Source organism: Mesoplodon densirostris, chromosome 3, assembly GCF_025265405.1.
Source record: "Mesoplodon densirostris isolate mMesDen1 chromosome 3, mMesDen1 primary haplotype, whole genome shotgun sequence".
Taxonomy (NCBI): Eukaryota; Metazoa; Chordata; class Mammalia; order Artiodactyla; family Ziphiidae; genus Mesoplodon; species Mesoplodon densirostris.
Window position 1 is genome coordinate 173,600,634 of NC_082663.1, and position 12,072 is coordinate 173,612,705.

General features: G+C 40.5%; 2 protein-coding genes across 2 annotated transcripts in view; both read left to right on the top strand.

Annotated features, from left to right (window-relative positions):
• ATP10B (ATPase phospholipid transporting 10B (putative)) overlaps positions 1–12,072 on the top strand; it is a 128,526-nt gene that overhangs the window by 19,918 nt on the left and 96,536 nt on the right. The window lies entirely within an intron of this gene.
• On the top strand, positions 6,044–8,418 carry LOC132485976 (ubiquitin carboxyl-terminal hydrolase 1-like). The gene is given in 2 exon segments (XM_060092607.1): positions 6,044–6,184; positions 6,186–8,418. Coding segments are annotated over 2 exon segments (2,346 nt in total). The 3' UTR covers positions 8,391–8,418.

Sequence of the window (12,072 nt, forward strand, 5' to 3'; positions counted from 1 at the left end):
CCAGTAAATAGTTGGCAGTAAATATCAATGGCGTTCATAGGCAATATTCATTGACTGATCAAAACTGGGTGTGATATTCCAGTTTTCTATTAAAATTCCCCTTGAAAGTGTTGATTTCCCATCTGGTACCTTGCTCTATACATAGAAAAGAATAAAATTCTATCACTCCTCTTCATCCTGACAGCCTGTGGCTAGGGAGAAAACGAATGAATCAGGGGATTTAGAAGAAGGAAGGCAAGTGGTTCATTCCTCAGAGATGCTCATGAGCTAACGTTTCGTTATCTAGACAGAAACTTCTCAAGAGAAGGCCACTCATCATACCTCACTTTGCCTCTCTCAAAGCCCCAGATGAACAGTTCTCATAAAATCGCTTTTCTATGACTGAACTCTGTTCTCTCATCCTTACAATGGGAATAATAAGAATGGCTCTCCCCAAGTTTTGCTGTGTGATTCAAGTGAGATAAGGAACGTAGAGAACAAACTAGAGGGTTTGCTGCATTGCAGATACACAGTAAATGGTCTATGGCTGCTACCTCGGCTACAGTTCCTACAGTGGGAATGGAAACCACCATGGCCACCGCGCCGTCACCTTGCTTTGTGGTTGTGATAGTGGCTCGGTCCTCCCATTGGTGTCCAGGCTCTGTTGAGTCAATCACTGCCCTGGGGCTTGGCGTCTGAGTTTTCTCTCCTTTGCTTGTCCTTGTCACACTCACCCAATCATCCCAGTGTTTACAAAAATGTAGGGCGGGATCTGGGTAAGCTCACAGCGCCATTCTAGACACAAAATAATCTATTTCTTGGCTCAGGGCCCTGTGGGCTGCCCTCTAGAGCAAAGGTTTTCAAGCTTTTTTAACCACAAGTCACGATAAGAAATACATATTGCACACACACACCTATCCACATGCACATGTGGGTATGTGTGTGAGTGTGTAAGACTGCCACCTCAGTCATACTGCATGCAAAGGACGCTGAAACTTTCTATTCTATTCTATCGGGTTTTGGTTTTTGTTGTTGTTTTAATTTATTTATTTATTTATTCATTTATTTATTTTTGGCTGTGTTGGGTCTTCATTGCTGTGCACAGGCTTTCTCTAGCTGTGGTGAGTGGGGGCTTCTCTTGTTGTGGAGCACGGGCTCTAGGCACTTGAGCTTCAGTAGTTGTGGTGCACGGACTCAGTTGTGGCTTGCAGGCTCAGTAGTTGTGGTGTGTGGGCTCAGTAGTTGTGGCACGCAGGCTCTAGAGTGCAGGCTCAGTAGTTTTGGCGCACGGGCTTAGCTGCTCCGTGGCATGTGGGATCTTCCCGGACCAGGGCTCGAACCTGTGTCCCCTGCATTGGCAGGCGGATTCTTAACCACTGCGCCACCAGGGAAGCCCCCGTTTTTGTTGTTGTTTTAAGTTCTAGGAGCAGCAAAATGTGTGTGCGTTTGTAAATCTACCCTTCAGCTGGCCCACCCCAACATCCTCACCATAACTCTAAGTCTTTTACTCTTTCTCAGGCAGTTATTTCGGCACTGTTGAGGTTCACCCAGTCCCTTCTCTTTTTTGCCATTGGCAGTGGCTCCCAAGCTGTTTCTTGTATATTAATTAGTCTGATAGTTTGGGATTTGACTAGAATGAAGAGCTGGATGAAAGGGTCCTTCACGCTGCACTGCTATAAACCAGCTAATTCAAGTTAATCACATCTCTCAAACTCTAACCCTAAATTCTAATAGGGTACTTGGTGTAATGATTTACCAAAATAAATAAATTCACTTGTAAAGGGAACAAGATTTATTTGATTTTGAAAGTTTCCAGAATTCTCTATTCTATTTCACTTCTTGATTCTCCCCCTCACTTTGCTTAAGTGTGCTTTTCCAGTTCTATAAGAACAGGGATAAATAGTACTAATAATAATGCCTTTTTTAAAGCTCTTATACATATAAGGTAAGTGAGGCACAGAAACGTGAAGTAACTTGCCCAAGGTCACTAAGCTGGGAAGTATTGGAACCAGGATTCAAAGCCAAGTTTGTCCAGTCTCAGCACTTAAGGTTTGCAGTAGCTCATCTCCCTGGTCCTTTGACTCTCACCCAGACTTTACCCAGAATTGCTTACTTGAAAACACACATTTATCGTTTTCAATATTCTTTCCACATGTAAGTAACAAACAGCAGGAAGAATAAAAGCAGGCCTAGCCAGCTCCCTGGGGAGGAGGAATTTTAGCTGCTCTTTGCGACCTTGCCTCTCCCTTATGTCTTCAGTGCAAAAAGATTTCTGAATATGGACAGAATTCTCTTCTGACTAACTCTATATATAATATTTCTCAAGTGTGTTGAACAAAGATGTTGCAAGAAAAATACATGTTGCACTGTCCTATAAGATCAGAAGGCAATAGGTTACAAGTCTTCCAACAGTGTGTCCTGCAGAACTTCTCAGATACTTTAATAAAGGGCAAGGGAGGGGCAGGGAGGTACTAGTATATAAGATTTCTACTTATTGAACCACAGAAACCTTGTATTCCAAGGACCATATCCCAGGACCACTACAGGAGAGGCGGGATCCCAACTTAGAAATTTGCCTTAAACGCATTGAAGGTGTTTTGGATGTATCATAACCATCACAGGGAGAAACTTTTTCATATACACATGCATCCTTCCCCATTATCATCACCAAATTATGATTCATGGGGACTGAGTAGTGGTCTGGGCATGCATATTTTTTAAATGTTCTCCCGGATGATCTTAATAGGAACCTACCACTAGTTCATCAAAAACCTGTATAATAAAGGGAAGGTGTTACCTCCAAAAAACACTCATCATAATAATGGGAATAAAGCCACCATCTACAGGAGTCTTACATGTTTTGCCCATATTGTCCTTTGTCCTCATGACCATCCTGTGAGGGGGACATCACTACTCCATTAGACAGATGAAAACCCTAAGGTACAGAAAAGGCAAAATTCACCACTTGTCTCAGAGAAGATTTTGAACACCTGCAAATATGGTTTGTTTGTCAATTTAATACCTTAAATAATTAGTATTAATGACTTTTTTTAGCTTGTTATTCCTATTGGCTATGAGACTTTTATTTTGCCCAAAGGGGATTTTTACTAACCTCAGAGATTTCTAGAAACTCCCAACCCCACACCATATACCCACAACCATTTTCACTGCTGTGTTCTGTTCATCCAGAGTCAGTAAGACAAACTTTGTCCCAGCTCCTCTAGATCAGCACTTCTCAAGGTGGAGTCTGCCAAACCCTTATCTCAAGAGATAGTTCTTAAAAAACAAGGTCTGTGGTCCAATCTGATTAGGAGGCCGGAGTCCTATGGACCCCTCTTGGAGGTTCCAATGTCCATGAACATTTTAAGGTCTCAGAGAAGACCTAGAGGAAGGAGGCCAGTTAAACTTTCTTTAACCCTGAGCTTTCCAAACTCATTTAACCTCAGAACCATTTGGGGCACAATAATTTTTCACCTTCATACGGAAACTTGAACACATTAATCTACATTGTGTGGAACACAAGTGATCACAACAGGTGAGGAATGACCGAGAGGCTGACCATCCTCATGGCTTAGACAGCTCATCCTTGCCTTTCCTGTCTAGGTTCAGAGGAAATTATGAACATGAGAGAGCTTCTCAAAAGGATCTTTCCCCTGTGACACAGCACATCATTCTCAAGGTTGCCAAAGAGTTAGTTTCAAAATCCATTTCCCAGAATGCAACTTGGACAAGTCAGGTTTCGGGGTTTTTTTTTTTTTTTTTTTTCAATTGGAACTTTTATCATGATGGGCCGTCTTTACTTTCACACCATTATTGACCTGTTCTTGAAAGATTTATTCCTACATCCCATTGCTGGGAAAAGGACAGAAAAGGAAGGAATACAAAATTAGGATTATGCCGAGGTCTGCAGAACAGGCAAGAGGACTTCATTAGAGAATTAAATTGTACAGTTTTCTCTTTGGGGACATTTTTGACACCTGAAATCACTTCTTTTGAAAAAAATTATTAATTGAAGTATAGTTAATTTACAATATTATTTTAATTTATGCTGTACAGCAAAATGAGTCAGTTCTACACATATATACATTCTTTTTTCATAGTCTTTTCCATTATGGTTTATCAAAGAATATTGAATCTAATTCCCTGTGCTATACAGTAGGACCTTGTTGTTTATCTATTCTGTATATAATAGTTTGCATCTGCTAATCCCAAACTCCCAATCCATCCTTCTTCCACTGCCCCCGGCTTAGTAAAATCTCTTCTTTAAAGGGGTTCCAAGATGGGCACTAGAGATTTGACACCTGAAAATAAGTATGTGCCATTTATTTTGGTAGATGGAACATTTACCAAAGCCAAAGAATCAGAAATGAATTCTTCCAATTAGTATTTCAGAGCAGTTCTCCTAGTTATCTTTTGTCCAAACCACTGAAGCCCAAATCCTACTGAAGTGTGTGTCAGATCATTGCCCAGTGACAAGGAATTTGAGACACCAAGTTGACATGGACTAGCCTCTTCAGCATCACCCAAAAGCTTGTCAGAAATGCAAAATTTCAGGCCCTGCCCCGAACTAAACCAGACTCTGCAGTTTAAGAGATCCCCAGGTGATTCATGTGCAATTGAAGTTGGAAAGTACTGGCCTAGAGCACCATTGATTAATGTAATAATTGTGCCTATCTGTTTTATTGCCCACGTGAAAGATTCTTAATTGACTCTGCCTTTTAACTAGCTTGAATTCCACTGATGGTTAGTGCTTTTAAGCCATTTGCTCAACTAAAAAGAGCCATTGTAACCTGGATCCTCCGCAGTGAATGTGTGTGCTGATTTAACATATTTAGACAGGAGAGCACTTTACCTACGGAGTTGAGGTGGGATGGGGGATTATCTGTCACCATCCCAGTTCAGTGATGATGCATCTTGAATGAAACAAAATCTGTTTCATTCAACTTGTCTGCCCTGAGGACCAGAGAAGAATCCTCCTTCCTGGTGGATTTGATAATGGGACTGCCCCTAGTGGGCTGTTACACATTTTCTTGAAGAATGATACTTAGGGCGAGCTGCCCGTGACGTTGCCTGCGCTGTTTGAAAGTGCAGAACCCGTTACCAGCTTGGGGCAACTACCGTTCCGGCTGTCTGTCCATTCAACTTGTCTGCCCTGAGGACCAGAGAGGAATCCTCCTTCCTGGTGGATTTGATAATGGGACTGCCCCTAGTGGGCTGTTACACATTTTCTTGAAGAATGATACTTAGGGCGAGCTGCCCGTGACGTTGCCTGCGCTGTTTGAAACTGCAGAACCCGTTACCAGCTTGGGGCAACTACCGTTCCGGCTGGTTCCGGAGCCCGTGCGTGCCAGGAGGGCTAGTGGCGGTCGTGAGGTGGCTCTAGCCTTTCGCGTCTCTGCAGCCTGGAGACTAGGACCGGCACTTTCGTAGGACGCCACCTCCAATCGCAGCGCTGGCGCGGGCGGAGGCTAAAACACACGAGTCCTGAGACTGAGGAAAATGCGCCAAGTTCCCGTCGGCGGCGTCGTGGGGAAGACCCCAGCGGTTCGGGCGCCGGGCGAGCGGAGCCGCTTCTGGCGCTCCTTGCCGTCCTGGGGCGGGGACGGGGGCGGGGACGGGGGCGGGGGCGGGGGCGGGCGCGGTCGGGCGCCGCTTCGGGGATGTAGTCGGTGCCGGCGCCCAGGCAGGACCGAGCCGCAGCCCGGGTTCCCGCTCTTGAGAGCGAATGGTCACTCCCCTGCGGGGAGGGCGATCCGGCCAGCTTTTCCGTGGGTCGCGGGCCCCCCCGCAGGCTCGGGGCAGGGGCTCACCTGTCGCCCCCGCCCTCAGCCCGGTTAGACTCGTCGGCGTCACCGCCGCGGACCTCGCGCTCTGGGCCATGACCATAGTTACGGGAGAAACATTGGTGATGTCACAACCCCCAGTGATAAGGACAGCCAGGAGCAAGAAATGGTATAGCAGGAGATACGGCGCCTGGTCAAATGTTATATTCTAGATATGCTTGGTGATTACAGGGTCCCTGTATAAATGAATTCTCCTCAACTCCTTGGGATTTGAAGAGAAAATGCCCCGTGTCATACCTCGTGAAAGTAATAGGCTTTCAAGAGGTAGTCCCTCAAAAAAACCCAGACGTCCCTTGAAGTTTTTTCAGAAGAAGGAAACCAAGAGAGCCTTGGATTTCACAGATTCTCAAGGAAATGAAGAAAAAAACTTCTGAATACAGAGGATCTGAAATTGATCAAGTTATTCCTGCAGCACAGTCCTCACGTGTCAACTGTGAGAAGAGAAAAAACTTGTTACCGTTTGTGGGACTGAATAATCTCGGCAATACTTGTTATCTTAATAGTATACTTCAGGTATTATATTTTTGTCCTGGTTTTAAATCTGGAGTGAAGCACTTATTTAATATTATTTCAAGGAAGAAAGAAGCCCTAAAAGATGAAGCCAGTCAGAAAGCTAAGGGAAATTGCAAAGGAGATTCTTCAGTAAGTTTTGAACTAATATGCAGCTTACATTCCTTGATCATTTCAGTCGAACAGCTTCAGGCTAGTTTTCTCTTACATCCAGAGAAATATTCTCATAAACTTGCTACTCAGCCAAGGCGACTACTTAACACACTCAGGAAACTCAACCCTATGTATGGAGGATATCTACAGCATGATGCACAGGAAGTATTACAGTGTATTTTGGGACACATTCAAGAAACATGCCAACTCCTAAAAAAAGGAGTAAAAAATGTGGCAGAGTTATCTACTAAGGTAGAAGAAAAACATCAGAAAGAGGAAATGAGTGGTCATAACAGCATGGAGATGGACAGTATGAGGCATTCTGAAGACTATAAAGAAAAGTTGCCAAAAGTACATGGGAAAAGAAAAAGTGACACTGAACTTGGTAACATGAAGAAAAAAGTTAAAGTCTCTAAGGACCACCAGTCTTTGAAAGAAAACCAGAGACAAACCAGATCAAAAAGAAAAGCTACAGTTGATTCATCAGATATTCCTGCTAAAATAATCCCCCAGTACATTTCTGAAAATGAGAGTGCAAGACTCTCACAAAAGACATCAAGAGTTAAAAGAAACTGGTTCAAGTCTATAGCTAAGCTACTCAGCATTATTTCTAAATTCTTTAGTCTGGGTAAAATAACAACAAACCAAGAATCCAAAGGACAATCTAAAGAAAATGAACGTGGTCTTGAAGAGGACATGGGGAAGTATGAGAATGATAATACAGCTGATGGTTGTGGACTTGAATCTCCAGGGAAGAATGTTATGCCTGTTAAGGAAGTTAAGCCCATCAACAAAGGTGCAGAGCCAATTGGTTTTGAGCTGGTGGAGAAACTATTTCAAGGTCAGCTGGTAATAAGGACTCGTTGCTTAGAATGTGAAAGCTTAACAGAAAGAAGAGAAGATTTTCAAGACATCATTGTACCAGTGCAAGAAGATGAGCTTTCCAAAGTAGAGGAGAGTCCTGAAAGTTCTTCAGAGCCAAAACCAGACATGAAGACCCTGAGATGGGCAATTTCCCAGTTTGCTTCAGTGGAGAGGATTGGAGGAGAAAATAAATATTTCTGTGAAAATTGCCGTCATTATACTGAAGCTGAACGAAGTCTTTTGTTTGACGCAATGCCTGAAGTTCTAACTATTCATTTGAAGTGCTTTGCTGCTAGTGGCTTGGAGTTTGATTGTTATGGTGGTGGACTTTCCAAGATCAACACTCCTTTACTGATACCTCTTAAACTGTCACTAGAAGAATGGAGCACAAAGCCAACCAATGACAGCTATGGATTATTTGCAGTTGTGATGCATAGTGGCATTACAATTAGTAGCGGGCATTATACTGCTGCTGTGAAAGTCACTGACCTTAACAGTTTAGAACTAGATGAGGAAAATTTTGTGATCCACCAAATGTGTGAAGTAGGTAAGCCAGAACCATTGAATGAGGAGGAAGCAAGGGGTGTGGTCAAAAACTATGACGATGAAGAAGTGTCGATTAGAGTCAGTGGAAATACCCAGCCAAGTAAAGTTTTGAACAAAAAAAATGTAGACACTCTTGGACTTCTCAGAGGACAAAAGACTCAAGCAGATTATGAGTTATACAACAAAGCATCTCATCCTGATAAAGTTGCCAGTACAGCATTTGCTGAAAATAGAAATTCTGAGACGAACAATACTAATGGGACCCATGAATCTGATAGAAACAAGGAATCCAATGACCAAACAGGCATTAACATGAGTGATTTTGAAAACAAAATTTCATATGCAGTGCAAAGCTTAAAGGAGTATGAGGGGAAGTGGTTGCTTTTTAATGATTCTCAAGTGAAAGTTACTGAAGAGAAGGACTTTTTGAATTCTCTTTCCCCTTCTACATCTCCTACATCTACTCCTTACTTGCTATTTTATAAGAAATTATAGAGTGAGTGTATTTTCCTTGTGTGTATATTAAACATTGGTAAATTGATTACATCAAAAAGTCTTTAGCTTATCTTTTGAAGCTGTTGGATATTATTGGTCTCTCTAGGTTTTTATATAAATAGTGAAATCTGAGTTATTGAAAATCATGTTAATTTTTAGAATTCCTTTTCCTTAGTGGAGACTAGTGATTGATGCATTAGCTTCTGGGAACAAACTTGTATAGGTTCTTAACTGAATTATTCAAAATGGAAGCATGTAAACACTTTGAATTTACACCTATCTTTTGTGTTTGCTTTTTCAAATAAAGTGCTTGTATTTTTATCTCCCTATTTTGGAGTAATTATCTACATGATGTTTATAGGTTCTGTGGTTTTTCAGCTAAGAAGCAGAATCTCATTTCAGTACATTTAGTTTTGTAAGTCATGAAGCCAGATCTTTGATGGGCTGTATTAGAGGCACATGTATGTATTCACAATAGTGCACATTTTGTGCCTTCAGTCACTTTGAAAAGTGTCTCAGGAAACCTGAAGAGTCAGTCCTCTTCTATCTTGAAAAGAATTTTATATGTATTTATGAAAATGATCCTGTACCCTAGTAAATATTTTTCAGTGTGGACTAATTTGTATCTCTTCATAGTCATACTCTGCACGATCTGTATATAATGCAACGAACTTAGAGGTGTGACCTTAAATTTAACTTTTTTTAAAAAACCAGGAGGTCAATAAAATTTAAACTGCTTAACAACTAAAAAAAAAGAATGATACTTAGTCTTTTTACTTTTGGGCCAGTGATTAAATGTTGAGCAGAGATCACATTTTCTATATCTTTTAATATAAGATCTACGTAACAGTATACAATACTACTACTACTACTAATAAACAACAGTATCAAAAGATAACTTGGTTGAGCACATACTCTGTGCTATAAGCAGCTCTTCTAAGTGTTTCATACCTATTATTTCTTTCTACTCCTTCTGAAAAACCCTATGAGAGAGGCACTTTGATTATCCCCATTTGACAAATGAAGCAAGAACAGTTCAATAACTCTGCAAGCAAAGGACTGAGCTCAGCTTTAAACCCAAGCAGAGTTCTTTTATTTTAACTTTTCATTATGGGAATTTTCAAGTATATACAAAAGTAAGAATAATATGATAAATTTTTATGTGCTCATCACCAAATTTCAACAATCAGCTCATAACCAATCTTGTTTTATCTAGATCCCCACCCTCTTCTCTCTGTTAATTATTTTGAAGCATGTCTTTTCAATATCCAGCATTGTATCTGTAAATATTTCATTATCTATCTGTCAAGAATAGGATTTTTTTAAATATACCATTCTATCTTTGTCATGCCTAAAATGGTGGCAATGATTCCTTGATCTCAACTTTCAAGTCGGTGTTCAATACTTCCAGTTTGTTTGAATAAGGATCAAAATAAGGCCAAATACTAAGATTACTTTCTTAAAACTCTTTTACTCTGTAGGTTCCCTATTCAGTTTTTCTTTGTTTCCTTGCGTATTTAGTTTTTGCTGCTGAATAAACCAAGTTGTTTGTCCCATAAAATTTCCCATAGTCTGGATTTTGCTGACTGTGTTGTTTCCTTGTGGCTCCATTTTATGTTTTCCTACCCACTATATTTCTGTAAATTGGTGGTTGGATCTAGTGCCTAAATCAGACTCAGACTAGACTTGTGTTTGTGTGCATGTTTATGTCAACATTACATCATAGGAAATAAAGTGTGTTACCATCTTGAGGTACAAAATGTCTGGTGGTCTTTTTTCAGTGTAAGCAGTCATTGATGATCATTGTTTAGATCCATTAATTCAGTGGGGTTTGCAAAATGGTGACACTCTAACTCATGTATAAAGAGGAATTTCCCCTCATCAAGTATTTGGTTACTGTGCACTACCCTCTATAAAGGCAGGATAAGTGTTTGTTCCTTTCCTTTTATTTACCAGTTTTAAAACAATGACTTGATTCCCTAACATCCCCCAAAGTTGACCAATGAGTTTTTCTTTCTTAGTATCAATATGAACTCCTGGATTTAAACATGTTTGATGTATGTCAAATCATTGCAGTTATTATCTTGATTGACTATCCCATCTTTAGCCAGTGGGAACTTCTTCAAATTGGCTTCCAAGTTCTTTTGCCATGACCTCAGTAGTCTTTGATAAGTCTAGTCCCTTTCTATAGAAAAATGGCATTTAGAAATCATAGTAAGTAAATGCTGGAGTCTTTTTTGCTATTGGGTTGATCATTGTTTCTAAGCCATTTAAGTGAACAGAACTAGGACTTTTTTTTTTTAGGATTAAATACATCAAGAATTATGCTGATACTTCAATTCAAATTCAGGGCTAGAGGGTTTTACTCAACCTCATCAATATCGAGTATGTAAATCCTTCTCCCACATCAGGCAAAGTCCTTAACCACTGTACTACACAGCTCCCTTTTTGATATTTGACACTCAATATTGGACACTCACCATTAGAAGTAGAATTAACAACATTTTCAAGATGAGAAAACTTAATTTCAGAGAGACTGAATCTTGTCAAGGATTACCTAGCTAATATAGTACGGACACAGAATTGGAACTAAATTCTGATGTACCTGATTATTTCTCCCACTGCCAAAGTAAATTTTAGATTCTTTTGTATGTATTTTCCATTTGTCAAATAAATACAATTTTCATATATATGAAAATATGAAGTTTTATAAGTTTTAGTTATAATTATATACAATAATACTTAGTATGACCATGATGGACACAACCCTACAAAAAGCTGTTGTTTTTATTTTTATAGCCCCCTGACTTCCTTTTTTTTTAAATTCAAACAAAAAGTCACAAAAATTATAATCATCCTCATCAGTTCACTCAGTCCCATGTAATTAATTTGTTTTTTCATCTTGATCTTTTGTTAGCACTTTTATGAGTTCATCAGTTTTCCATTAGAGTTCTGAAAATGCTTATTCATTCAGTTCAGCACTGTAGTCAGTTACCAGAAACCTGTACTTGTCAGAGTCTTTTCCATGAATTCCTTGAAGATGAAACCCTTTTGTCGGATCATTTTTGCAAAAGCATCACAGTACACCCAGAATGGTCTGTAAATGACAAAAGACTTAAAGATGACCACGGTTAAAGATTGTACGCGGGCCTCTCACTGCTGTGGCCTCTCCCGTTGCGGAGCACAGGCTCCGGACACACAGGCTCCGCGGCCATGGCTCGCGGGCCCAGCCGCTCCGCGGCATGTGGGATCCTCCGGGATCGGGGCACGAACCCGTGTCCCCTGCATCGGCAGGCGGACTCTCAACCACTGCGCCACCAGGGAGGCCCTCGGTTAAAGATTTGATGAAAGTTCATATAATGCAATTGACAAGAAAATATAGTTATTTCTGAGATATACATTTTAAAGTAATAACTAGAATTATGACTTATAACATTATACCAGAACATATAAGATTTTTAGAAATTTCATGTAACGTCTGAAACATTTATATTAACATATTTCCATACAAATAACCCAAAGAAAGTTTAGTATTACTTGTTTTTTGTTTGTTTGTTTATACTGCAGGTTCTTATTAGTCATCAATTTTATACACATCAGTGTATACATGTCAATCCCAATCGCCCAGTTCAGCACACCACCATCCCCACCCCACCACGGTTTTCCCCCCTTGGTGTCCATA